Here is a 27,885-nt window from a genome sequence, read left to right as displayed (position 1 = left end):
GTAGGACCTGGCCGGTGGACTTGTGACTTTTGCCAAGAACTGAGTATTTAGAAAGGGACAGTTTTTCATGCTTCAAAGGGAATGGTTCTAGGTGCTGAAGAGGGGGGCCGTGGGTCGGGTGCTCTTTCACCCAGCTGTCAACTCTCAGAGTTGATACAGCATTCTTTATGTTTCAGAAGAACTGACTATGTGGTGCGGCCTAGCACCGGGGAGGAGAAACGGGTTTTTCAGGAGCAGGTAAGCAGTGCTGGAAGGCAACGTCAGCCTCTCTGAGGCCGTGCCGGGGACGCCGAGACTAGTTCTCCTTTGAGTCACATTCTTGGAGGCCATTCACACCGTTCACCTGGGATATTCTGCTTGGGAGCAAAATCAGTGGGAGGGAAGGGGATGAAAAATACTTTGGGGATCTTTTCTATCCAGTAGCAGAATGCGTTTACATTTATCTTCCTGTCCCTTTGTCGCCTTGATGGCCACCTCTGGGAACCATCCTTTTCCCACTGTGGTTGGCTCAGTCATTCTTCGTGGACCAGCTTCTTTCCTTCCTGTTTTAATCTGTCCGTGTAGGTCATCTTACTAAAGGGAGCTCTAGAGAGAAGCCTGCTAATTCTGACTTAGAAGCTTTCTCCCGTTTCTTTCGGTAGGAGCGGTACAGGTACAGCCAACCCCATAAGGCATTCACCTTCCGCATGCACGGCTTTGAGTCCGTGGTGGGGCCGGTGAAGGGTGTGTTTGACAAGGAGACCTCCCTCAACAAGGCTCGGGAGCACTCCCTGCTGCGCTCGGACAGGCCCGCCTATGTCACCATCCTCTCTCTCGGTACGTGGTGTGCAGTCCTGCCAGGCCCCAGTTCCGACGCCCTGCCCTCTCCCCGTGCCTCTTCCCCCCAGAGACCTCTTGGAGGCTCAGGCGGAGATGATGGGGGAGTTTTGCTGAACAGACATGTGTTCTAAGAATCAGTGTAGAGGTCTAGATTCACATTTATGTTCTCTAGGAGTATCTCACAGGCCAGCTAAGTAGTTAGTTATGTCTGGGGATTTGCTTCCTTAACGACTTTTGTATGCTCTGGATCCCTTTGATAGTCTCGTGAAACCTGCTTTTTAAGTGCATAAAATGTTAGAGTTAGAAGAGAAGCCAGTCATTGTTGAGACCATTATCAAGATGTTTAAACAAATTTACGGTGCAGAAATATGTGTGTCTTATGATTTTAAATGATAAGATTGAGCAGCAGATCTTGTAGTTCTAAGTAATGGTGCATATAAGTGATAACTGAGTTCCCTATACCTGTAGTATATGAAAATACCTGGTATCTTATAACATCGCAGCACTGCCAATATGTGGCTTGTTACCTTTGTTCATAATGAAAGGAAATGCTACTGTCAGTTACAGATGTTCATGAACCCACTGATTTCTAAGGTGTCCATGGACCTTCGGTTTTGCCTTGTGGAATGTATAGGAAATTCCAGTGGCAGAACTGCTGGCCACTAGGGGGCAGTGCATGCCTGTGATGAGTCGGGTCACGTAGGGGAGAGGGTAACTCGAGGGAGAGTCACCCCAGCAGGGCAGGTCAGAAGACGCTGTTTCCCAGTAGAAGCCCTGCTTGACTCTTGGACGTTGTATTTTCCGATGTTACAGTTCGAGATGCTGCTGCCCGGCTACCTAACGGAGAGGGCACACGGGCAGAGATCTGTGAACTGCTCAAGGACTCCCAGTTCCTGGCACCCGATGTCACCAGCACTCAGGTAAGACGGAGCAGAGATTGCTGGTGTGTTGTTGAGGAGTGGATATAAGAAAACATATTAAGAAATGTGAAGTACAACACAAATTTTTTAAAAAACTTTGAGGAAGGGATAAAAAGCAGATGAAAAATGTGTACAGCCATGAAGAGATTTGGCTGTAAGCTTCCTTGGCAAAGGGAAGGCGTGTCAGGTACTCGGTTCACCGTCTCCTCATGGTGGAAGTGCATCAGGATCTCAGGTTCTGACGGCATTTCTTGTTTGCAAATGATTTGTTGAACCACTGGGAGTACGTAGCTAGGCCGGGCTATATAGTCTGTCTGCTGACTCTTAGCAGTGATTTTTCTCTGGAGTCCGAGTAATGTCTGTTTTCTGGGTCTTCCTTGGCCCATGTCTTCCTTTGTTCTTAGGTGAACACAGTCGTGAGTGGTGCACTGGACCGCCTGCATTATGAAAAGGACCCTTGTGTGAAGTATGACATTGGACGGAAGCTTTGGATCTATCTGCATCGGGACCGGAGTGAGGAAGAATTTGGTGTGTGAGGCCTCTGGGCAGGTGTCCAGCTAGGCTAGTGACGCTTTGACTTTGCTGTCACAGTTGCATTGTCCTCTTTATTGACATTCAGGCAGGATAGGGTTGTAGAGGGAGGACTCAACCCACCAGCAAAGCTTCTGGTATTTTTTTGAAATACTTCTAAAAAATGTATTTATTTTTGTTTTAACGGTAGAGAGAGATTGTCTACCCACTGGTTCACGTCCCAAAAGCTGCAACAGCCAGGAGTGGGCCAGGCTGAAGCTGGAAACCCAAAACTAAATCCAGGTTTCCCAAGTGGCCGGCTGTGACCCAGCTGCTTGAGCCATGTTGCCTTCCAGGGTGTGCATTATTGGGAAGCTAGAAGTGGAAGTGTAGCCAGAACTTGAACCAAGGCACTTGTCCTAAGTGGCATCTTTTTATTTTTATTTTATTTTTTAAGATTTATTTATTTATTTGAGAGGCAGAGTTACAGGCAGAGAGAGGGATAGAGACAGAGAAACATCTTCTATCTGCTGGTTCACTCCCCAAATGGCCACAATGGCCAGAGCCAGGCCAATCAGGAGTCAGGAGCCAAGAGCTTCTTCTGGGTCTCCCTTGTGGGTACAGGGGCCCAAGCACTTGGACCATCTTCCACTGCTTTCCCAGGCACATTAGCAGGGAGCTGGATCAGTAGTGGAACAGCTAAGGCTCGAACCAGTGCCCATACAGGATGCCAGCATTGCAGGCTGCGGCTTAACTCCTTGCTTCCCAGGGCTAGCCCCTGGCTTTGGTTTCCAACAAAAGCCCCATACTTGGCATGCGGAGGTTACGCCCTTGCTGATGCTTATTACTGTTGTTCACAGAGCGGATTCATCAAGCACAAGCAGCTGCTGCTAAGGCCAGAAAGGCTCTTCAGCAAAAGCCCAAGCCCCCATCCAAGGTGGTAAGTGATACCAAGAGAGCAGTGCCTTGGGGGTCCTGGGTTGGGGGCAGTTGGTAGTAGATGCTCAGCTTTCCCTTGATTTGGTGTGTTAGGCGCTGTAGGGACCATGCCTGCCTTCAGTGGAACCTTTGTGTACCCTGCAGGTGAATTTCCTTTTCTTGTCGTTTCTAGAAGTCCAGTAGCAAGGAAAATTCCATAAAGGTCCTGAACAGTGGCCCTTCTGAGCAGAGCCAGATGAGCCTCAGTGACTCCAGCATGCCACCCACTCCGGTCACACCCGTAACCCCTACCACGCCAGCGTTGCCTGCCACTCCCATCTCCCCTCCGCCTGTGTCATCGGTGAACAAAAGTGGCCCTGCCACTGTCTCAGAACCAGCCAAGTCCAGCTCTGGGTAAGCGCGCCTCCATTTCTTCTCCAGCTGTTTCTCTGTGAAGTCCTTTTGTATACATGCCGTAAGGGTCTGTTTGCCAATTTCCTTTTAGTGTTCTTCTGGTGTCTTCGCCAACAATGCCACAGCTTGGAACAATGCTTTCCCCGGCCTCCAGCCAGACTCCACCCAGTTCTCAGGCTGCTGCCCGGGTTGTGAGCCACTCTGGCTCAGCTGGACTGCCACAGGTGCGGGTGGTGGCCCAGCCCAGCCTTCCTGCTGTCCCCCAGCAGCCAGCAGGGCCAGCACAGACACTGCCACAGATGCCCGCAGGACCACAGATCAGAACTCCGGCCACAGCCACACAGACCAAAGTTGTGCCCCAGGTAAACAAGGATGCTGCGGGTCACTGTGAAATAGGGACAGTGGCCCCGAGGTGGGCTGACAAAGCAGATGGGTGGGGTTTAAGGATGACCAGGAGTCATAGTTTACTACTGACAGTGAGGCTCATCAGAACAACTCCTTTAAGGTTCAGAGCCAGGTAAATGGTTATAAATACTCTGCTTTACATGCTGGGGACGCCATGTTCAGGGAAGTCCAGTGAGGTACCTGCGATTTAACTGGAGCACCCTGGGAGAGGTGGGATGCCAGTGCAAACCTTGGGAGTCTGTCTCGAGTTCCTCGCATGTTGCCTGTGGCCTTGGCCATGCTGTTGTTGGTATGTGTGGTTTAGAGAAGATACTCTTTGCCTCAGTTTCCTTTACTGTAAAAGGGGTATAATCATGTTTATCCTCGGTGTGAGGAATAGAATGATTGTGAAATGTAAAGGCCTTCTAAAAATTAAGATGTACTACACAAAGAGAAATTTACAGTGTCTGTTTTAGAGCGTGGTGGGCCTTGAGCACTGTTAGGTTAGAAGTTGTGTTTCCTGGGTGAAACACTTGCAGGTGGGAAGGTGTGGGTAGACTGAAGTGCTGGTCTGCATTTTACTGTCTAATTAAGCTTTTGGCTTCATGCCCTGAACTAGACAGTAATGGCCACCGTACCAGTGAAGGCTCCGACCGCGGCAGCCACCGTACAGCGACCTGGCCCCGGGCCGACAGGGCTCACGGTGACAAGCCTCCCTGCCGCGGCCAGCCCTGTGAGCAAGCCAGCCACGAGCTCTCCTGGGAGCTCTGCTGCAAGTGCCTCTACAGCTGCCGTCATTCAGAACGTCACTGGACAGAACATCATCAAGCAGGTGGGTGGGGCTCGCTCAGAGTGCACAGGGCACAGTGTTACCGGGTGGGGGTGGTGTGCCCTGTGGGTAGACCCGACCGCTTTGTCCTCAGGCAGAGGACCCGTGGAATGGCAGGTTCTGTGTGCCTGTGGAAAAAAGGTGTGTTGTCTTTGACCCTCGGTTTGACCCTCAGGTACTTCAGGTGAGAGTACACACCGAAGGCAGCGCAGCCTTCACGAATGCCGACAGGTTTCTTCTGTTTCATTCCATCGACGTCCGCTTTCATGAATTGAATTTCTAGACCTAGACTTTCCACGGAGTTACTTAAAGCCTTGTGGCATAACTTAATTAAATCCCCCTGGCCATTTTCTTAGGGAAAAGAAGAATCACTTGAGAGAAGGAGACAGATCTCCCGTCCTCTGGTTTACTCCCCAGATGCCTGCAACAGCTGGAGCCGGGCCTGGCTGAATGAAGCTGGGAACTGAGAACTCGGCCCAGGTCTCCCACGTAGATAGTGGAGGAGCTACTTGATATATCACTGTTGCTTCTCAGGGTCTGCATTTGCACGAAGCTGGTGTCAGGGGCTGGAGCTGGGCATTGATACAGGATGTGAGTGTTCCAACCGATGTTCTAACTGCCGGGCCAGACACTTGCCCCGTGGCCATATTTTATTAGCTTTTTCGTTTACCACTAGTAAAGGTAGAAAGACTGTATTTTTTTTTTTTTTATATAAGATTTATTTGAAAGGCAGAGTTATAGAGAGCAGAGAGAGAGGTCTTCCATCTGCTGGTTCATTCCCCAGATGGCTGCAACAATTGGAGCTGGACTGATCTGAAGCCAGGAGCTTCTTCTGGGTCTCCCACGTGGCTGCAGGGACCCAACAATTTGGACTATTTTCCATTGCTTTCCCAGGCTAGAGCAGACAGCTGGATTGAAAGTGGAGCAGCTGGGACTTGAACTGGCACCCATATGGGATGCTGGAACTGCAGGCGCCAGCTTTACCCGCTTTGCCACAGCGCCGTCCCAAAGAATGTGTATTTTTTGGTTGTGCATGTAAAAGGATAATTATTGAACTTAAAGAATTATTAGAGGGGCCGGCACTGTGGCGCAGCAGGTTAAAGCCCTGGCCTAAAACGCCGGCATCTCCTATGGGTGCTGGTTCTGGTCCCGGCTGCTCCTCTTCTGATCCAGCTCTCTGCTATGGCCTGGGAAAGCAGTAGAAGATGGCCCAAGTCCTTGAGTCCCTGCAGCCATGTGGGAGACCTGGAAGAAGCTCCTGGCTTCGGATCAGTTCAACTCCAGCCAATGCAGCCATCTGGGGAGTGAACCAGCAGATGGAAGACCTCTTTCTGTCTCTACCTCTCTCTGTAACTCTGTCTTTCAAATAAATAAAATAAATTAAAAAAAAAAAAAGAATTATTAGGTAGAATAGCACTAGTGCTGTGAGGAGTGCTTCCTGTGTGCCTGTACTGAGCATGTTGGAAGATGTTACAATAATCCAGTCCTCATGGCCCTGTGACATAGGCATCTTTGTGGCCCTCTTTTTACAAATGAAGAAGTGAGCTGCATATTGATAAAGTAACCTTTTTTGATACTCAGCACACATCTGTTGAGTGTCTCGTGTGTTTCTGGCACTGTCCTAAGTGTTGGTGGTTTATGGGTGTATATATGTTAAAGTCTCTGCCTTCACGGAACTCATTCTCTAGGCTGGGAGGCAGGTGTTAATGAGTACTGTGGACATGACTAGGCAGGGTGTGGGTGGGGGGTGGTGGCATGCTCATCTTAACTAGGGTGGTCGGAGAAGGAGAGTACATGACACCAGAGAGAGGGGCCTGGGGTAGAGCCTGTGCCACGTGATGACACCCAGAGAGAATGCTCTGCAGACCTAGGAGTGGCACATGTATGAGGGACAGTTGGAAAACCATTGTCTGAAGCTTAGCAAGCAGGTATTAGATGAGGGGGGTGAGGCTGCCAGTGGTTAGATCATGTCTCTCTCTCGTTTTAATTTAAATGTGATGGGGAACCACTGGAAGACTGACTCAGACTGGTTTGATCTGGTTTACACTTAAAGAAACTGCTGGCTGCTTTGTAGACTGAGCTGTAGGGGAAAGAATGGAAGCAGGAAGCCATGAGCGAGGCATTCGTCTTGGTCCCGGGACAAGAGTGCTTCAGAGTGCGTGTGCTGGAGGTGTGAGGAGTTAGTTGGAGGGGAGGCCAGAGAGATTTTCTGGTGGGCTTGTGTGTGGGTCAGAGAGGGCCACTGAGGGTGATCCCTTGGTTTTTGGCTTCAGTGACTGGGTAGACAGTGATATCATTTACCGAGGTAAAAGGATGTTGGGGGGGGGGGTGCTGTAAGACAGAGAAAAGTGCCCCCACGGCAGGAGCAGACCCACGTCTGATGGGTGACCGTGGGATGGAGATAATGAGTGCACTTGACCGGGTCCCGGGACTGAGAATGTGAGGTGAGGAAGTGGAGGCGGTGAGCATAGGTGGCTTTAAATAAATTTTGCCTCTGAAGAGCAGAGAACTGGGGCTGGATTAGGATGTGAGCAGAACGATTAGGTGAAGGCGCGTGTGAGGGGAAGGCCGTGCGTAAGCCAGATCTGTGCCCACAGGGCTTGGCCTTAGGGTGGAGTTGTGTGAACCCAGGGTGTCTGGCTGCAGAGCCTGTGCTTGTAGCCACTGTGTCACACTGCTGTTCTCACAGTGAGGTGGCCCAGCATAACTGGACATCGTTGAGCGAGTTGGGGACATGGAATGCACACTGATGGGAATTAGTTGGGTAGCGGTGATAGCATCGTGATTCGTTTTTTGGTTTTAAAAGGCCTCTTCTAGGTTGGAGATGTATTGTTCAGTAAAATGATTTATCTTGGATTTACTTGAAAATAGTTGAGGGCTCCTTTCTACGCCTGCCTTCCTCCAGGTTAGGGAAGGACTGACGAAGCAACAGTAACTGCTACCTTTTGAGTGAAGGGTATGTGGATGTTACACCAGAACTAGTCTCTGCTTTTGTGACTGCTCACTGTTTTTCAAAGGAAAAAGTTAAAATAGCAATGTGACACAGACCCACAAAATGGAGGTTCCCCTCATCACTAACTGCTGGTTCTCCCCGATGCAGGTGGCAATTACTGGGCAGCTTGGTGTGAAGCCCCAGACGGGCAGCAGCATCCCACTCACAGCCACTAACTTCCGCATCCAGGGTAAGGACGTGTTGCGTCTGCCACCCTCTTCCATCACCACAGATGCCAAGGGACAGACGGTTCTGCGAATCACTCCGGACATGATGGCCACATTGGCCAAGTCCCAGGTTACCACAGTCAAGTTGACCCAGGACCTCTTTGGGACAGGAAGTGGCACTGCAGGCAAAGGCATCTCTGCCACCCTACACGTCACCTCCAATCCAGTCCATGCAGCTGATAGCCCTGCCAAGGCCAGTTCAGCCAGTGCCCCTTCATCCGCTCCAACAGGTACCACGGTGGTCAAAGTGACTCCTGATCTCAAGGCAACAGAAACCTCAAGTTCAGCTTTTCGTTTGATGCCAGCCCTTGGTGTGAGTGTGGCAGACCAGAAAGGAAAAAACACAGTGGCCTCTTCAGAAGCAAAACCAGCTGCCACGATCCGTATCGTGCAGGGCCTGGGGGTGATGCCTCCCAAAGCAGGCCAGACCATCACGGTTGCAACTCATGCGAAGCAGGGAGCCCCGGTGGCCAGTGGGTCTGGAACTGTCCATACCGCAGCAGTGTCCTTGCCCAGCATGAATGCTGCTGTGTCCAAGACTGTGGCTGTGGCTTCGGGGGCTGCGAGCACTCCCCTCAACATCGGAACGGGCGCCCCCACCATGCGGCAGGTCCCAGTCAGCACCACGGTCGTGTCCACGTCCCAGGCTGTGAGTAATAATAGCCCTTCTGTTCAGGAAACTTTTAAGGTGGTCAACCTCCCGTGAGGAGGAGACCCCCTGAGAACCAGGGGGCTTCTTTGTAGGAATGGAAATCAGAAGCCTTGTCTGTGATGGCTTGTTTGACCCAGATAGATTTATTTACTGGTAGACTTTTCTATTTTCTTTTGAAAAGCACTTTATAAAAGTGTAGAATATGCATACATTGCTAAAAATATTAAACAACAATGCCTGAAATACCCAGAGTAAAATCCATAATTTCCTTTACTACCCTCCAGGTCTCCCTTTATGAGAGTTAATTACTGTTATTGATTTGGCAATTGTCCTAGACCTTTTTTCTGAGCATTTTCATAGATACACACATACACAGAGTTTACACGAAAAGCTGTGACATTATCTTCTGTAATTACTATTTTTTAAAAGGTTAATCTATTTGAAAGAGTTAGATAGAGAGAATTGATCGATCTTCCATCCTCTGGTTCACTCCTCAAATGGCTGCAATGGCTGGGGCTGGGCCAGGCTGAAGCCAGAAGACAGGAGCTTCTCCTGGATCTCCCATGTGGGTACAGGGACCCAAACAGTTGGGCCATCCTCTGCTGCTTTCCTAGGTATGTTAGGAGGGAGCTCTACTGGAAGTGGATCTGCAGGCTCTTGAATCAGTGCCCATATGGGATGCTGGCACTGCATCCGGTAGTGGCTTTACCAGCTATGCCACAGCACCAGCCCCCTGTAATTATTTTAAAAAGGGTCTTGAGGTAGGCTATACACAGATACTATTGATTACATTAGTCTCCCCTACCTCTCCAAAGCTTTATTTCTTTATTTGAAAGATAAAGTAACAGAAGGATCGATCTTGTACCTACTGGACCACTCCCCAAATGGCTGGAAAGACCAGGCCTGGGCCAGGAGCCAGGAACTCCACCACCTGGGTCTCCCGTGGGGGTGGCAGGGGCTCAAGCACCAGGTGCACCAGCAGGGGGCTGGATCAGAAGGGGAGCTGCTGGGACGTGAAAAGTCACTCCAGTATGGGATGCTGGCTTCAGAAGTGGCGGCGTAACCTGCTGTGCCACAGTGCCAAACCTTGACTTTTTTTTTTTTAAAGATTTATTTATTTGGAAGGCAGACTTGAAGAGGGAGAGACAGAGATTTTCCATCTGCTGGTTCACTCCCAAGATGGCCACAATGGCTGGAGCCATTTGCTTCACCCAGATCTCTTATGTGGGTGACGAGCCCAAACCACTTGGACCATCTTCTACTGCCAGGCCATAGCAGGGAGCTGAATCAAAAGTGGAGCAGCCAGGATTTGAACCAGCACTCATGGGATGCCGGCACTGCAGGCGACAGCTTTACCCACTATGCCACAGTGCCAGCCCTGAGTTATTTTTGATGGTATCATAATAATCTAGACAAGGGCCCCTGTCAGAGGTGAGTTGCCAGTGCTGGCCAGTGCTGCAGAGTGTCTGGACGTGTGGTAGAGACATGTCCACATGAGGTAGAGATCGCTAGGATGAGTCACTGATGTGTATGCAGTCAAAGTCCTGCTGTACCAAAATGCCATACAGGCATAGACTCCCATCAGGCCTTCTGTTTTCCCTGGAACCTACCCAGTGCTAGGTCACACCTTTTGAGTTTTATGTTCCTGTCTTACCAGTGAGCACAGGGTCTTTCTCGGTTGTTTTTCTAATCATGAGTGTGGTCAGGCACCCTTCTGAATATTTGGAGCTTGGCATGTTCTCTCTAGTGGTGAATAAATCTTTGCCAGTTTTTTTGGGGGTAGCTGTTTCATGTTTTGGGGTGGCCCTTTGTGTCTTCTGGATGCTGAATTTTGTATGTAAGAATGTATTTTCTTCCAGTCTGTCATCTTTTAACCTTCCATGTGCAGACTTACTCTTTAGGCATTTATAATTTTGTCTGAAAAGACCTATCACCATTTTCTTTTATGGTTTCTAGGTTTTGTGTCTGTGCTACCCCATGGCTATAAAACCCTTACTTCATAAAAAATTTTGAGTTTAAAAAATAGTATAATTGATCATCCATTTGAAACATGTTTGTGAAGGGGGGGGTTTCTCTTCATGTTTTTCAAATTATTCCAAAATCATTTAGTTTATCTTTTCTTGACTATTTGAAGTACTGTATTTGTCACACACATGGCTGTGTGTCTGGATGCATGTGTGTCTGCTCTCTCGCCTCTAGGTAAGGAGCTCTCCTCTGAACAGGAGTGTGGCTAGCGAGTATAAAACACAGCTCCATTTTTCTAAGCAAGCTGTTCAGGAAAATCTCCGTGATTTGGGATAAAAGCCAGAAGAACATCATATATATTAGTGAAGCAAACCAACCAGAAATCTTGACGTGCTGCGGTTTAAAAGGAAGCAATTATTTAGATTGCCATAACGCACAAATTGAAGTCAGGACGTGAGCAAACTTTGCTTACTCTATCCACGCATTCTCTTGATTGACACAGGTTCCTCCTGGGGCCGTCTGTGTTGTCAAGATCAGTCTGGGTCCCTGTAACTGGGGAGTAGTGAGCGGGGCTTTTCCTGTCTTACCAGCTAGTTGGGCTAGTTCCTGAAGGGACCACCGTGGGTGGTGTACAGGTGGTCTGAGGTGTTTCAGCCACGAGACCTTAAGAAAATAGAACCATAAGTAAATCCAGGAATTGCCTGTTCACCCATACATGCTTTTTAACAGGTTACAGTCGGTGAGTAAAATGTATGGAGATTGGTATGGGACCTACAGTTAAGTGCCTGACTTTTTTTTTTATGAAGAGTTACTTTTTTTTTTTTTTTTTAAGATTTATTTGATTTATTTGAAAGAGTTACAGAGAGAGGCAGAGACCGAGAGTTCCTCCATCCGCTGGTTCACTCCCTAGATGATCGCAATGGACAGAGCTGCGCCAATCCAAAGCCAGGAACCAGGAGCCTCCTCTGGGTCTCCAACGCTGGTGCAGGGGCCCACGGACTTAGGCCATCTTCTATTGCTTTCCTGGGCCATAGCTGAGAGCTGGATCAGAAGAGGAGCAGTCAGGACTAGAACCGGTGCCCATATGGGGTGCCGGCGTCCCAGGCCAGGGCCTTAACCCACTGCACCATAGCGCCAACCCCTAGAATTACTTATTTGAAAAGCTGAGTGATAGAGATCTTCCATCTGCTGGTTCACTCCCCAGATGCTGCCAACAGCCAAGGCTAGGCATACCAAAGCCAGGATCCGTAAACCTTATCCAGGTCTTCATGCATGTGGCAGAGACCCAAATACTTGGGCCATTGTCCACTGCCTTCCCAGGGGTATTAGCAGAGTATAAATTGGAAATGGAGCAGCTGGGACTGGAAACCAGTGTTCTGATATGGGATGCTGTCATCATAACTGGCACCTCAACCTGGTGTGCTACAATGCCAGTCCTCCCCCACCCCCCAGCTTCTTTAGAGGTAGCCTGTGCAGGAGCTGGCGCTGTGGCATTGCGGGTAAAGCTGCCACCTGCAATGCCAGCATCCCATATGGCCGCCGGTTCGAAACCCAGCTGCTCCATTTCCGATCCAGCTCTCTGCTGTGGCCTGGGAAAATAGTAGAAGATGGCCCAAGTCCTTGGGCCCCTGTATCCGCATGAGAGACCCAGAAGAAGCTCCTGGCTTCGGATCAGTGCAGCTCTGATCTTGGCGGCCACCTGTGGAGTGAACCAGCAGATAGAAGACTCACTCTCGCTCTTGCTCTCTGTTACTCTGCCTTTCAAATAAATAAATAATTTTTTTTTAAAGGTAGCCTGTGCAATGAGTTTTCTTACCATACTGTTTTTTTTTTTTAAAGATTTTATTTATTTATTTATTTATTTGAAGGAGTTACATAGGAGAGAGAGATTTTCCATCTGCTGGTTCACTCCCCAGTTGGCTGCAACAGCCAGGGCCATGCCAGGCTGAAGCCTGGAGCCAGGAGCTTTTTCTGGGTCTCCTATGTGGGTGCAGGGGCCCATGGACTCTGCTGCCTTTCCAGGCACATTAGCAGGGGACTGGGTCAGAAGAGGAACAGCCAGGACTCCAATCAGCGCTGGTTCTTTAACAGACTGTTAGCCATCTCTTGAATTATTTTTGAAATCAGATTTGATTTTACTTTGTATAAGTTTTATTAGCAACCAAGCATTAAAAACCAGGCATCCTAAAAACAGGAAGCAGTGACCTGTCTGAACCATCCTGAAGTCCCAAAGACTTCAGGCCTTTTCGTGTGTTTGCTCTTCATGGAGCTTACTGGCTTTGGGCTTGGACTTTTCACTTGGTTGAGTTTATTGTTAGTGTCCCCTGACTAACCTCTCTTATCTCTGGGAGACACAGAAAGCCCCTGGGGAGGGTGCCCTGTTGTTCGTTCCCCACCAGTGAGCCTGCATTCCAGTGGAGTAGTCATCACGCGTTTCCTGTGTTAACTCGTGAGCGCCTCAGTCCTTCCTCACGCCCGCCTGTTGGAGTGAGTGAGACTCTGCGCTGTGCGGAGCACAGGGGCTCGGACTGGGCTGAAACGAGGATGCGCTCGCCTTTGTGACGTAGGTACAGGTTTCATCCTAAGACAGCAGGCTCTGTGTGGGTGCTGCTGCTCTTCAGTAGCTTTGAGGAGCATGGTAGCAGGTCAGATGACGCTGAGCCATGGAGCATGAGCCCTTGGTCCCCAGCCCTTAGGACCTTTGGGGTCCTGGCAGGGGTGGGTGGGAGCATCTTCAGTTCTTGTAGCCCTGTAGGTGACGCTTGGTAGTTCTTATCTCCTATCCCACCAATGTGCTTGCTTTTTCTCTTTAGGGGAAGCTGCCTACACGGATCACGGTGCCGCTGTCTGTGATTAGCCAGCCAATGAAGGGCAAGAGCGTGGTCACCGCCCCAATCATCAAAGGCAACCTGGGAGCCAAGTACGTGCTGTGTCGTCACGAAGGACCAGTTTGGGCGGAGGAGGGGGGCACGTTGTAAGCTACCAGTCCTTGTCACAGAATCGGATGGCAGCTGGTTTTTCTGAGGCCTACTTTGATCTTCTTCCTGTTTTGTGGTCATTGGTAATACTCCTTGAGCACCTGGTTCTGTGTTAGGTGCAGTGATTCAAACAGAAATTCATGCTGTCCAAGCTTACATTGTAGAGCAGGGAAAGAAAAAGTAATTTAAAAAAAATATTGTAGTGTGTTGAGTGGAGATGTAGAGGAGAAAGGAGGGGCGAGGGGGGCCGCTGGGAGGGAGGAAGGGAAGCCTCCCTGTGACCTGTGTGCTCTGGACCTAAACCGCCTCCGAGGCTGAGGGCTTCCTGTGGCCCTCTCACAGCGAGGGTAAAGGGCGGGAAGCAGTCAGCCGCAGCCTCAGGGCAGCGTGTGTGTGAGGCTGTCGGGGAGGATGTGGGAGTGCCCCGTGATGCCCTCGTCCCACACCCACGCCTTCCCTCCACAGCCTTGGCGGGCTGGGCCGCAACATCATCCTCACCACCATGCCGGCGGGCACGAAGCTCATCGCTGGCAACAAGCCTGTGAGTTTCCTCACCGCGCAGCAGTTGCAGCAGCTCCAGCAGCAAGGGCAGGCCACACAGGTAAGGGCCAAGGCAAACCTGGCCACACCAGGCTTCTCTGTGTTCTGTGCTGTTCCTGACTGAGGAGCCTCTTACCAACAGCGTGCTAACCAAGTCTTCCTCCTTGCACACAGGTGCGCATCCAGACTGTCCCCGCATCCCATCTCCAGCAGGGAACAGCCTCTGGCTCCTCCAAAGCAGTCTCCACTGTCGTCGTGACCACAGCGCCGTCTCCTAAACAGGCCCCTGAGCAGCAGTGACGGTGAAGAGAGCTGGCTTCTGCAGAGGACGGGCCTGGTCTGTCCTGGCTGAAAGGCGGGGAGCAGGGAGCTCGCATCCGTGCTCCAGGCTGTGTGTGGAAGGCAGGCCAGTGCGGGGACGGTGGCGCCAGGAGCCTCAGTTCTGCTGCTGCGCCCTGCAGTGGAGCGCTGTGAGAAGGGCTCCCTCCAGAGTTCCAAGGCGTGCTCTGTCCCAATCCAGGAGAAGTTTCTGTTCAGAGTTGCGGGGTCACAGTTCCGTGATGAGCGCCAGGCCCCCAGGGAAGGTGCCAGTTGCACAGTGATCGAGCCCCGTGCCACGTGAGGCTTGTGTTGTAGCTTGGGGTCTTCCCCGTGACAGTGGCCTGGGTACGAGTTTTGTGTCCAGAAAACTTTATGTAACTTATTTTTTTAAAGAACCTATTGCACATCTTTATCAGATAGAAGCCTGGGCTTTAGCCCCTCCCAGACAGCTTACTTATTTTGACCAGAGTGAGGAGATAGCAAGAATCTTAGTAAGCTGATGGCTGACTGGATAATTGCCCAGAAACTGAGCGGCTGTAAGTTGGGAAGAACCATAGAAAGTGAGGTAGTCAGGATTCCCTCCGGTGGACTGAGTTTGGCACTCCCTCTTGGGAACGGGGTGTAGGGGTCTTGATTGTTTAGGCACAAGCACCTGCCGGTGACCTTGGCGAGCCTGTCACAAGGAGTCCAGAGCCGGTGGACGGGGCAGGGGATGAGTGAAGACGCTGCTTGTGCAGCACAGACTTCCGTGCAGTTCAGAGCCATCGACTCTGCCCGCTGCAGAGCAGGAGCGGCAGGCCCAGGGGAGCTGGCCGCTGCTCGTGGCAGGTTTGTCTGAGCGCAGCCCATTCCCATTTGGTTATGTATTCTCTGTGGCTGCTTTCGGTTAGAAGGCAGAATTGAGTCATCGCCCTGGATACCATAGGGCTCTGAAGCCTAAACTGCTGTGGGTTTGTTTTTTTATTTTTTGTTGTTTTTGTTTGTTTGTCTGTTTGCCTACATTATTTCTGATCCCGGCCCCAAAGAGATGGCAGGAGCGGAGTGGGTGTGGCATGTACAGGGACTGCCTGGCAGTAACAGCCTTAGAAGAGGCTGGTCTGGATTCGCAAGTGACTCATTCCTGCCTCTTTCACCTTCTCAGCCTCCATCAGCGGTAGACAAAGAGCTCAGAGTGGTGTTTTAAAATGTGATAAGTAAGTGAAGCACTGGTTGTTAACGTGTGGTGCCTCTTCTGTTTCGGGGCAAGAGTGGGTGGTAAAGCTTCCCTGAAGGGATAAGGCTTTCCAATCTCTGCTGAAAGTATCCCAGTTATTAAAAGTGACCATCTTTAACTCTAGAAATGAGTGATTATCTTCTGAGGGACGGGGCGAGGAGGAGCTGGTGGGCCCCATGGAGACGGCCTGGTGTGACTGGGTGCCGGGTTCAGCGGTGAGGCAAGTTGAGGAGCCCCAATGGAGTGGGAGGGGTTGTCAGGACTTCACAGACAACAGCTTTCTGTAAAGTAGATGTAACCATCTGCTTTAACTGTAAGAAAACTGTTATATGCCAGCTGAGTCGAAGCTAGAGAACCAAGGTGGAAATCCAGTCTTGAGGTTGAATTGCAGACTGAGAAGTTAGGTTCCCTCTCTGTTGCTCTCCTAAGGGGAGGGTGGCTGGGATGTGTTGAGGGGAGCCTGGGGTCGATCCAGTTAGGACGTGAAAGCTGAATTACCATGAGCAGGAGTGACAGGCTCAGGAAGACGAAGCTCCTGGTGGGTGAGTAGCGGACCACCACTGAACCAGGACTGGGAGCGGTGAGAGGTGAGGACTGCATTGAGGGGGAGATGGGTCTTGCACCAGAGTACATTTGTGTATTATAATACTTTGAAATTTGCACATCACTCTCATTTCCAGGAGTCACATTTCAGAGAGAAAGCCGCGTGGCTGTTTCTGAATAAGAGAGAGGTAGAAAATCGAGAGATCCTGTTTCAGATATTTACTGCTGGTTAAAAATAAACCCCTTCTGAATTTACATAACAAATTGCTCTCATAAAAGTAGCTCTGGCATGGAGCCTCAGCCCTGCCCGCACTTATTTACCAAAGTCACCTGACTCTGCCCATCTGTCTTGTGCGTGCAGATGTGTACAGCCTAGGGAGCAGGGGTGTACAATATGGGGCTGTTTCAAGGTGCCAGGGTGGGGTGGACTCCCTGGTAGCATTTTGGTACCAGCCAGCGTGTCAGTGGAGCAGTGTAGAAAGGAAATCCCCTGTTGGAGTGTGCACGGTGACAGCACCAGTATCTGCACCACGTTTGCACCTTGGAGATGGGCAGTGAAGCTGGGTGTTTTGTGGGGAACAATTCTGAGCCTGTGGTCGACTGAGGCTGGTAAACCGTTCAGCCTGTGTTTGTAAGACTGAGTACATGGCATACTGGCCAGTTTGTGTTCAGTACCATGTGTAAGGACGTTTATGTCAGCTTGGTCACTGGGGCAAAGGTATCACAAGCCATGCTCTGTGAGAGGCATCAAAATTTGCTTTAATGTTTCTGTCTGATCATCACATCTCTCAGCCTGTCACTCTGGAGAGAATGTATTTCTTTTAATTCCTTTGTCCCTTTTAAAAATCTCAAATGTAGATCTTTTCTATGAAAATAAAACAGTGGGTTCCTTCATCTCATATCAACCCCTAAGGAAAGAGTACCATTTATATTACTTGCTAATAACAGGTCATCCAATACCTGTAGAATGAGTGTTCAGGTTTCCACTCAGCTAGCAAAAACCATGGTGGATACCAAAGGGGGCTACCCGGGAGTTTGCTGACCACAAAATCACTCTTTTCAGCAGTTCGTCACTAATCCCTAAGCTGTGACTCCAACGTGAAAGACTGACTGGCCATGGGGTGTTCAGCCTTTCACTGCAGTGTAGCGTTTCTCCCAGAGAGCATGCAAAGCCCATGCGAAGGAGCAGAGTGAAGGGGTGAGAAAGATGCTGGGCTTCGGCGTCCTGCTGAAGACTGGCTTTGCCACTTGGAGGCCTCCGGCTAGCCAGTTTCTCCGGAGGACCTCTGCTCCCACGCTGTGGTGGTTGTGAAACCAAGCCAGGTAGGACACGTCTCAGAATGTGCAAAAGGCAGTGCTCATGAAAGGGACTCCGCTTTGTCTTCGCCGCCTTGTTTGAGTTTACAGAGCTCGGTGTCTAACGCTCCCCGGACACCTGGGCTTTCACTGCCCTTGTACACACGTTCTGTTCCCTGTGCCTGGGATGGCGAACTCCCGGCTCCCCCTCCCTCTCACCAGAGTTTCTACTCACCTCTCACAGCACCCATCACACTGTTGGACTGCTTGCAAGTCTAAACGGGAAAAGGTAGACATTTGAGAGGCTGTCAGCTCCTTGCCGGACACGTTCCAGCGTTCCAGTGCCGAAGCAGAGTGAGTGTTCGGTAAATGCTTGCTGAGGGAAGTTTTATAAATAAGTAACAGATCCAGAACCCAGAGCGGAGTATCGAGCTTTATAGTACCCACTTGGAATTCAGATCCTGTGCAGTCCAAGGCCTTCCCAAACCTGACATTTTTCTCTACGTCATCACACACATTTCCTGTCCGCATCCTCTGTCAGGGTAGCTGCAGGGTCAGGATAGCCGAGTGGTGACAGCTGGGCTGCTAACTTGCTCCAGATTTAAAAAAAAAAAAGCCTTTGCCCCAATTTTGTCTCTTATCGATGGTGGTAATGATTAATTAAGAGATTTTTAACAAGTACAGTTTAACACACCAAAGCTTGTGGAAAGTTTAAAATTGTGTCTCTAAAGGCACTGCCGTTCACTTACGTTCTCCTATTTTTCTGATTAAGTAGCTGCTTTCTACAGCGAAAAAGAGGAGTTACCAAAAGCAGTAAGTCTGGCAGGATTCAGGCCCTGGATGCATTCGGGAGGCCACTAAAGCTTTCAAGTCTCTGACTTCCCCCACTAAGAGTCTTCCTGCTCATAGGCATGGCTTCATTTTTCTTGGTGAAGGATACTACACAAACACAGACTATTAAATTACATTAAAAAGTCCAAACAGCAAGATACACAGGAACACCAAAAGCCTCCTGATTTCCTGTTCAGAGCCTCCAGCTTTGTATTAAACAATGGAATGTACAAAACCATAAGAGCAGACCAGAGTGGGCATTAACACGGGGTGGGAGAGGGGAAGGGGAACGAGCTGTGTTTGCTATGGAGGACACAGTGCAACCCACCCTCTGCCTGGTCTAACTTCATTCCTCTTCGGAGTCATTCAAGAGGGCGGTCTGGTCCGGGTGATCCGGCTTTAGCTGCTGAATCCCAATGATTTCCCCTCCTCCCTGTCTCTTCAGCCGAGTCAAAAACCTGTAACAGGGAAACCGTAAGAGCCTCTGAGCCGGAAGAAGTCCCTTATTCCCTCACCCAGGGATGTGAGAGCATGTGCTGCTTGGTCAGGTGTTTTCTTTGTGTCTACACATCTGACTCAGACGTCTCATTTCTTAGTAGATAAAGGGACTCGGGGTTAGAACCAGTGCCTTCTAGCCTACTGTCCACAGACCAGGCAGGACAACTACAGGAGACTGACAGTGACTCCCTTATCTGGTCCCTGTGCAACTCCTCCTGGGTGAAGTGTATCTGAGAATAAGGACCTAGACACAAGGGGGGCAGTGACAGCGGTAGACCCAGAATACCCTGCGCTAAAACCCACCCTCACCCTGTGCGGTTGTGCTGTTTACTAGTTGTGTAACCTTGGATGAAACTGCTCAACCTCTCAAAACCTGGGTTTACCCTGTCTTAAAAGTAGAGATGGAAATTGTGGTGCAGTGGTTTAAGCTGCTGCTTGGGATGCCTGCATCCCATATAGGGATGCCTGGGTTGAGTTCCGCCTGTGCTGGGACTCAGCTTGCTTTTAATGTGCCTGGAAAGGCAGCAGATGACAGCCCAAGTACTTGGGTTCCTGTCACCCACGTGGAAGACCTGGAAGGCACTTGTGGCTTCTGTCTTCCTCGTGTCCCAGCGTCACTATTGGGGCAATTGGGGAGTAAACCAGAGGGTGGAAGAGCTGTTTCTCCCTCTCTCACTCTGCCCTTTCAAATAAACAGATTATTTTTAAAAAAGGGAGTGAACGACTTAAACACGTAACAGTACACCATAAAGGAGTGAGGGTTAAATGAGAAGGTCCAGTGTCAAGTGCTTCCTGTGTTCCCAGGACACAGTCCATGTAAGCAGTCAGTAGGAGTTGCCGCCTACGCATCTCTAAGAGAGCCTTAGAGCACTTTCTGCCCCGATGCAGTATGTGGCTGCCATGAGCACTCTGGCAGGTAGGCAGGGCAAGTGCAGGCGTCAGGTGACGGGTCCAGAGTGAACCAGCGGCAGCAGGGACTACAACCCAATACTAATTCCTAAAGCACTTTTCTCAGCACGGGCTTAAAAAATCTGTCAGAACTGCATTTGAAACCTGGATCTCAGGCTACTGTGAGCCAGCCACATGACTTCACAAAGCTGCACGGCCCTCATTGGTGAGGAAGGGTGGTGATGCGTGGCCTGCAGTGTACGGGACCTTGCACAAGACTTGGCACTTGGCCAGTGGCAGTGCCTGGAGGTGGTTGAGGAGGAGCGCATGTCACGTGAGCCATCTCAGACATACCAGTAAACCAGGGAGTAGTTGGCGGCCACGATGCAGAGAGCGGCCAGGTAGTGCCAGCAGAAACACATGGTGATGAACATGAGGTTTGTGTCTTCCTGCTGGTCCCACTCAGGAGTTCCAAATGGTGGGAACAGCACAAACCCGATCTGGCAGATGAGATGGAGAGAGCAGTGCAGGGGTTAGTAGTCCTGAGAGACGGCCGAGCCTTCTTCCTTTGGCCACCAGAGTGGCCCATGCTACCCCACCTCGAGGTTCCCGCACCTGCTTAGCACAGATGAGCCTTTTCACCCAGGAACACAGCTACCAGGTTTGGCTTTAGCATAGGCTGATTTGAAAACAGCCCAACTCCAGGGCCTACACTTCAAGCGCACAGTTCAGCAAGCAGAGCCTTTGCAAGGTTATCAGAGCCCCAGTTGCGGAGGGCAGGTTGGGCGGTATTTCAGCGACTTGCCAGCTACCAGGGGTCTTCGGGAAGGGCACGCAGAATGTGCATCGTGAAAAACCTGTGCATAGACTTCAAAATGTACCAAATAATATCTTTCAATTCTACTTCCCATGAGCTTTCTGGGGCGCCCCCATATGCTTCAGGGATTCCTGCTCGTTTAATACATCAGCAGGATATTAGGCAAAACTGGATAGACCAAGAGAAGAGGGCGGCCTGCACCTGTTCCCTTGAACGCCAGAGCTGCGTCTTTGGGCAGCATGCTGCTTTCAGAAACTTCTGCTGGACTAGCTCAGGGGTCGGGCACCGCAATCCAGACCACTTGGGGAGCACTGGTATAAATATAATCACCTGCCAGAACCAGGTTCCCTGCAGAAGAACGAGACTGGTTCGGAAAAGCTCCAGCACGATGTTGTCCCGAAAGATCACCTCGAGGAAGACGCTGACACTCCCTCCGAACAGAGCAACCAGCAGCAGCGAGTGGATGTGCCGGTCCAGAGGAGGCCGGTTGTGAACGTGGTAGTAGAACAGAAAACCTGCCGCAAACCGAATGCCAGCCGTGAGACGGGCTTTCTTCCCACGCCTCTCCCAGTGCTAGCCGCTTCAGCGCTGGGGGCCGGCATCTCTAACCCGGAAGAGCGACAGACGCAGGTGAAGTTCCTCGGGTGGGGGTGTGAAGAGAATCAGCACTAAAGGATGGGTGCCTCTTTAAACCTCTTTGCCAAACTCATGGTTCAGGGTGGTGTGCAACACCCTGTGCGTGTGTATGCCTGAAATTCACTTTTGCTGTTATTCACCTTTCATTTTCCTGCTCCCTGAGCTAGGGAAGTAAGTGAGGGGGGTGGATTTTCATACCCCAGTGAACGTGAGGCCTATTGGAGAGCTCTCAGGTGGGTAGGCCTCCTGGGATCTGTGATGGAGGCGAGACAGTACCAGCCCAGGGTGGGGAGGTGCAGTGCAGGTCCCCTGTGTGGTGACATTCAACCTGTCTCTAGGTCATGCTCTGGGTGCGTGCTTGTATGTGCACTGCACTCAGGGACAGGTGTGTGCACACATGCGAGCAGGAGTGCGAGTGGGCTTCAAGAGCTGCCCCCTGGAATCTGTCATCTGGGCCACCCAAAGCACAGGATCGGGTCCTATGCAGAGTTTGGAAGCCCAGACGTGGATTTTCTGGGAAAGGTTATTACAGTTGCAATCTTTCTGGTATTTTGTACTCTGATCTCTAATAGATTCAACTTGTCAGTCTCCTTCCTTTTCTCTATCCACTCTCACCTTCAGTGAATACGGACACGGCCATAGCCAATCTGTCCACCCCCAGGGGGATGTGGGTGACCAGATAGGTGAGCATATCAATGATGCCCGAGACTGCAAAGAACAGGTACATGGTGCTGTGCTGCCAGTTCATCAGCTTCACCCACTGCTTCTCATTGTAGAGGTGCAGGTGCGGCCCATCTGGAACAAACTGCTCTGCCAGGATCCCTGCGGGAAAACCAGAGTGGAAATGAGAAGTGCAGAGTGGCTCTGAGACAAACCGGAGACAGCCAGCAATTACCAAAAGCCACTGCAGTCTACGATAAGGGGGTCCCTGCGTGAGCTATGCAGACACCTGGCTGTTGTTCCTTTTAGAGGGTTGGGCACGGGGGAAGAAGTAGTAACAGAAACACAGCCACACACAAGGTGCCCAGGAATTTTGCCCAGCAGCAACAGAGATGAGGGACATTGGACACCCTGTAAAGTGGGCATGGGAAGAGATCCCTGAAAGCAACAGTTGGGTTGAAAATAGAACTAGAGCAGATGCTCTGGTGATGGAGATCCCTGTACTGCCTCGGAGGGAAGCAGCTCTTGGGGGTGTGTCTGTTGGAGCAGACTTCCAAGGCGTGCCTCTCTTTGGCCCAGAGTGAACCCTGTGAGCCCTGGGGGCTGCCTCCAGTTTATTTTATTTTATTAAAATTTGTTCAATGGAGAGGCAAAGTTACAGACAGAGAGAGGGAGAGATGGAGAGAGGTCTTCCATCTGCTGATTCACTCCCCAAATGGCCACAACAGCTGGAGCTGGGCTGATCCAAAGCCAGGAGCTAGGAGCTTCTTTCAGGTCTCCTACGTGGATGCAGGGGCCCAAGGACTTCAGGCCATCTTCCCACTGCTTTCCAGGCCAAGAGCAGGGAGCTGGATTGGAAGTGGAGCAGCAGGGACTTGAACCAGTGTTCATATGGGATGCTGGCACTGTGGGCAGACTTTGCCTGCTAGGCCACAGCGCTGGCTCCATGAGTATCATTTTCACACAGCCAAGGGACCAAACAGAAGATTGGTAGCTTTAGTTACGTGGGTGCTGTCCTTACCAGTTAAGCCATGTGGCCGCTGTCACTGCTCAGCTCCAGAAAGAGCTGACCAGGCCAGCAAAGGTAGGGAAGCACTGCTTTGCTCCAAGAGAAGCCACTGTCGGTGTTCCCTTCCCTCCCGAGAAACTGAGCCAAAGATGACAGGGGCAGTGTGCACCTGCCGCGTAAGAGCCCTCTCCCATGGAGTGCGAATTACCGTGGCCCCAGCTTTTGTGCAACGTGCCAGAGTACAGGAAAATCCCCCTCTCTCAGCCCCTTGGTGTCTCTTTCCAGTCTCTTCCTGCCTGTCTTCCAGCAGAATCCCCCCTTCTCTAAAATAGCCATGAGAGTTGAGGGTGCCGGCCGTGCCTGTGAGCTGGGTGTTACTCACTACTCTGAGACCTTAGAGAGAAAGGCAGCTGGGAGTGGGGAAGGAAGAAGATTTTTCTTTAAGCTCCATTTGGTACCTTCCTGGGATGTGTGTCCATGAACCTGGTCTATTTTAATTCATTCTTGGGGCCAGCACTGTGGTATGGCGGGCAAAGCCACCGTCTGCAGTGCCGGCATCCCATATGGGCGTGGGTTCGAGTCCTGGCTGCTTCACTTCCCATCCAGCTCTCTGCTGTGGCCTGGAAAAGCAGTGGAAGATGGCCCAAGTCCTTGGGCCCCTGCACCCATGTGGGAGACCCGGAAGAAGCTCCTGGCTCCTGGCTCCTGGCTTCAAATCAGTTCAGCTCCAGCCGTTGCAGCCAATTGGGGAGTGAACCAGTGGATGGAAGACCTCTCTCTCTCTCTCTCTCTGCCTCTCTCTCTGTCCTTCTTTGTGTAACTCCAACTTTCAAATAAATAAATCTTTTAAAAAATTGTTCCTTTTTTTTTTCTATTTTTATGTTATACTTTTTTTATCTGGTATGTATTCTGTTCCTAAGACTTTCCATACCTCTATCCCTCTGAGGCAAAGCATTTCGTTGATTTGGGAGTTTCTCATAGTGCGCTCTGATGTCAGGTGCTGTTAACTATCAGTACTGTCAAGCTCAGCACACAGTGGATGTTAGCATAGAACAGCCTAGTGGCCAACTGGAAGCCCTTGTCCTGGTGTCTCTGCGAGTGGAAACATCTACACGGGTGCTTTTAGAAAGTTTGTGAGAAAATGGAGTTAAGTGGAGTTTTTGCTGTAAAAAAAAAAAACACATGTAGAAATCCATGCATAGTTTTTTCCGAATATGAACTATGCCACCTGTGATGCAGGATGTAGGCATCCCATATAAGCACTGGTCCAAGTCCCACCTTGGAGACTTGGATGGAGTTCCAGGCTGCTGACTCCAGCCTGGCTCAGCCCTGGCAATTGTGGGCATCTGAGTGAGCCAGCGGATGCAAGATCTCTGTCTTTCTCTTTTCTTCTGTAATTCTACCTTTCAAATAAATAAGCATTTTAAACAAACCAAAGAATATGCATTTTTCATGAACTTTTTTTTTCTTTTATGTCATCAGCTTCTCTGGATTGAAATTGTCTCCTTTTTTTTTTTAAATTGTTTTTATTAAGATGCATTTATTTGAAAGGCAGAACAACAGAGAGAGAGAGAGAGAGAGAGAGATCTTCCATCAACTAGTCCATGCCTTATATAAATGACCACAGCATCCAGGGCTGAGCCAGGCCAAATCCAGGAACCAGGAACTTCATCCTGCTCTCCCATGTGGGTGGCAGGGGCCAAGGTGCTTGGGCCACCTGCTGTCTTCCCAGGGGCATCAGCAGACAGCCGGATGGGAAGTGGAGCATCCTGGATTCCAACTGGCACTCCTATATGGGATGCCACTGTTGCAAGTGGCAGCTTAAACTACTGCGCCACAAAACACTGGCCCCGTGAACTTCTGAAAACACTTTATGTGCGTGGAGTTCAATTTTTTTTGGGGGGTACCAAACTAAACGTCATGCTTCTCTGGACAAAACGACCCCCGCTCTTACCAATGACAGAAAACAGCGTCCTGACCGCGGCTTCGATGATCTCCAGGCGCTGATAGTGGAGGCTCAGCCTGCTCTTCTTCCCCTTCTGGTGGAAGTACTTGAGTGGGAACTTCACGGACCACCACAGCCCCACTATCAGGAAGAAGCTGCCGGGAAGAGCGTGGCCCTTGAAGTTCGCCATCTGTATTCTGGGGCACCTGGAAAACAAGGCAGCAGCCGTCAGGTGGCTGAACGAAGGCAGCCGAGATGTGTGTTTTGGCAGGAAACCCGCTACGTGCCCGAAGATTCCAGATCACAAGCCACCCTGCGAAGGGCCAGCCCTCATCAGGGAAGTGGGACACGAGGTCACCGCGCGCCCTTCTGGAAGGCCAGGCACGGGTGGAAGGAGTGCCACTGGCCTCACGGCTTTACGTGAGGGTAAAATGGAAACATGGGGGAGGGAAGAGGAGATAAACACTGATGTCAATGTCAAGAAACCTTCCTAACACATCAAAGGAAAACTAGAAAAGCATTCGATTACATAGCAGCATTGTTTGTTTGTTTTAGATTTGCTTGTTAATTTGAAAGGCAGAGAGTTACAGAGAGGCAGAGAGAGAGAGAGAGAGAGAGAGTGTCTTCCATCTGCTGGTTCACTCCCCAGATGGTCGAGATGGTCGGAGCTGTGCTGATCCGAAGCCAGGAGCCAGGAGCTTCTTCCTGGTCTCCCACGTGGGTGCAGGGACCCAAGGACTTGGGCCATCTTCCACTGCTTTCCTAGGCCATAGCAGAGAGCTGATGGGAAGTGGAGCAGCCAGGACTCGAACCGGCACCCGTATGGGATACCAGCACTCCAGGCTTTACCTGCTACACCACAGTGCCGGCCCCTACATAGCATTTTTTAAAATATGAAATCAACAAAAGGCAAACAAAAAAATCATAAAAATGTAGCAGCTTTATAGTAAATTGCTACTACATTAGAATGCTTTTACACATTAATAAGACCATAAAAGAATGGGCAAAAGACATGAATGGGTGGTTCACCAAATAACACCAACTGTTAATAAGCCCCTGTCATCGGAGATGTACAAATAAAAGCACAATACCAGTTTTCATCTTATCTGAAAAATGAGAGCTTTTGGTGTGAGCGTGGGTCATATGATTCAAATTTTGTAGCCATCAATGAATTATGTAAATATCAACTTATTCCAAAAGAATATTTCAGGCATGATTTGCTTTTATTCCATTTATAGTAGCATGAGATGCTGGAATCAAACTTATGAATGTTAACTAGGATTTATTCAGAAGAGAAAAGAGCATTTTCCCCTGGGGTCTGAGTGCTGACCTAAAGACTATGGAGGGTGGGAGCTGGTGTTGTGGCAACATGGGTAAAGCCTGTGACACCAGAATCCCTTCTGAATGCCAGTTCAAGTCCCGGCCGCTCCACTTCCAGTCCAGCTCTCTGCTAATGCACCCAGGCAAGCAGCAGCAGATGGCCCAAGTGCTTAAACCCGAGGTGCAGGCAGAGACTTGCTTCAGGAACAGACCCACCCAGAGCCTGCCTTGCATTAGAGACGTACGTGATACAGCCAATGGGCTAGGCTTGCCTGGAACTCTGGGGCCCTAATCCCTATTTCTGTGTGTCCAGAAGGCAGGACCTGGAGCCAAAGAAAATTATTCTGAAGCCTTAAGACCTGAGCTTGTTTGCCCTGTGGTGTTTTGGACTGACTGGGGGCCGATCAGTCCATTCTTCTTGTTTCTTCAGCATTTTGGAATAGCATTGTCTTTTCTGTACTTGGCTGGCCACAGGATCTGGCCAGCAACGACATTTCTTCAGTTTCATAGGCTCACGGCTGGAGGAAAATTTCCTCAGGCTGAATCATGGCTTGAATCTCACCCATATCTGATTTAGATGAGACTTTGGACATTGACTTAAAGTTGATGCTGGGATGAGTTCAGGCTTTTGGGGATTATGGGAGTGGAATGAATATAGTTCATATGTGATAAGGGACACGAATTTGGGGGGGTCAGGGGTGGAGTGCTACGGTTTGAAGGTGTCCCCTCCAAAATTTAGGTGTTGCCATTGTGATAGTGTTAAGAGGGGGCCCTTTTAAGATGGGATCAGGCCATGGGGTTTCTTCTTATTGAATGACATTAAGTGCCCTTATAAAGGGGCCCTTCTGCCTTTGGCCACGTGAGGACGCAGCCCTCACTGGACAGCAGGCACCTGTACCTTGATCTTGGACTTCAAAGGCTCTGTAACTGTGAGAAATGAATTTTTGTTCTTTATAAATTAACCAGTCGACAGTATTCTGTTAGAGCAGCAAAACCAGATCAAGACAGTGACCTAGAGGGGCCTGTATTATGGAGCACTGGGTTAAGTCACCACCTGCAATGCTGGCATCCCATAGGAGTACTAGTTCGAGTCCCGGCTGCTCCACTTTCAATCCAGCTCTCTGGTAATGCTCCTGGGAAGGCAGCTTACGATGGGCCAGTATTTGGGCCTCTGTTGTGTGGGAGACCCAGATGAGTTCCAGGCTCCTGGCTTCAATCTGGTCCAGCCTTGGCTATTGCAGCTATCTGGGGAGTGAACCAGCAGATGGAAGATCTCTCTCTCTCTCTCTCTCTCTCTCGCACTCTTTCCTTTCTCTCTGTAACTCCATCTTTCAAATGAGTAAGTAATAATAAAAAAGAACACATATCAAAACACATACTAGTTTTTTCCCCAAAGAAACCTTTTATTTAAGGAATACAAACTTCATGCATTTCCTAAGTACAACTTTAGGAACATAGTGATTCTTCCTATCGCACTCCCCCTCCCACCCACACTCCCACCCCTCCTCCTCCTCTCTCTCCCATTCCCAGGCCCATTCTTCACTAAGGTTCATTTTTTTAATTAAAAAAATTTTTTTTTTTAATTTTTTGACAGGCAGAGTGGACAGTAGAGGGAGACAGAGAGAAATGTCTTCCTTTTTTTTTTTTTTTTGCCGTTGGTTCACCCTCCAATGGCCGCCGCGGTAGGCGTGCTGCAGCCGGCGCACCGCGCTGTTCCGATGGCAGGAGCCAGGTGCATCTCCTGGTCTCCCATGGGGTGC

The 27,885-nt window shown here is 50.1% G+C and overlaps 2 protein-coding genes across 7 annotated transcripts in view; one reads left to right on the top strand and one right to left on the bottom strand.

Annotated features, from left to right (window-relative positions):
- The window catches only part of NFRKB (nuclear factor related to kappaB binding protein), a 37,480-nt gene extending 20,355 nt beyond the window's left edge, over nucleotides 1-17,125 (top strand). For 3 of the 5 annotated variants that reach the window (XM_062197348.1, XM_062197350.1, XM_062197347.1), the window contains 12 exons: nucleotides 177-237; nucleotides 642-816; nucleotides 1,633-1,739; nucleotides 2,144-2,267; nucleotides 3,110-3,189; nucleotides 3,361-3,581; nucleotides 3,673-3,943; nucleotides 4,585-4,797; nucleotides 7,895-8,662; nucleotides 13,444-13,550; nucleotides 14,074-14,209; nucleotides 14,323-17,125. In XM_062197348.1, coding sequence (XP_062053332.1) covers nucleotides 177-237; nucleotides 642-816; nucleotides 1,633-1,739; nucleotides 2,144-2,267; nucleotides 3,110-3,189; nucleotides 3,361-3,581; nucleotides 3,673-3,943; nucleotides 4,585-4,797; nucleotides 7,895-8,662; nucleotides 13,444-13,550; nucleotides 14,074-14,209; nucleotides 14,323-14,448 — 2,389 coding nt within the window. In that variant the 3' untranslated portion in view covers nucleotides 14,449-17,125. The remainder of the gene's footprint in view (nucleotides 1-176; nucleotides 238-641; nucleotides 817-1,632; nucleotides 1,740-2,143; nucleotides 2,268-3,109; nucleotides 3,190-3,360; nucleotides 3,582-3,672; nucleotides 3,944-4,584; nucleotides 4,798-7,894; nucleotides 8,663-13,443; nucleotides 13,551-14,073; nucleotides 14,210-14,322) is intronic. The other 2 variants (XM_062197351.1, XM_062197349.1) reach the window with 1 other exon arrangement.
- Nucleotides 17,126-18,007: 882 nt separating this feature from the next.
- The window catches only part of TMEM45B (transmembrane protein 45B), a 43,161-nt gene continuing 33,283 nt past the window's right edge, over nucleotides 18,008-27,885 (bottom strand). For both annotated transcript variants that reach the window (XM_062198464.1, XM_062198466.1), the window contains exons 2-6: nucleotides 24,815-25,011; nucleotides 21,807-22,013; nucleotides 20,886-21,070; nucleotides 20,093-20,238; nucleotides 18,008-18,810 (exon numbers count right to left, since the gene is read on the bottom strand). In XM_062198464.1, the coding sequence (XP_062054448.1) occupies nucleotides 18,699-18,810; nucleotides 20,093-20,238; nucleotides 20,886-21,070; nucleotides 21,807-22,013; nucleotides 24,815-24,995 (831 nt within the window). In that variant the 5' untranslated portion in view covers nucleotides 24,996-25,011 and the 3' untranslated portion in view covers nucleotides 18,008-18,698. The remainder of the gene's footprint in view (nucleotides 18,811-20,092; nucleotides 20,239-20,885; nucleotides 21,071-21,806; nucleotides 22,014-24,814; nucleotides 25,012-27,885) is intronic.

The sequence above is a fragment of the Lepus europaeus genome, chromosome 7 (assembly GCF_033115175.1).
Source record: "Lepus europaeus isolate LE1 chromosome 7, mLepTim1.pri, whole genome shotgun sequence".
Lineage (NCBI taxonomy): Eukaryota > Metazoa > Chordata > Mammalia > Lagomorpha > Leporidae > Lepus > Lepus europaeus.
This window is presented reverse-complemented; position numbering and strand designations above follow the sequence as displayed.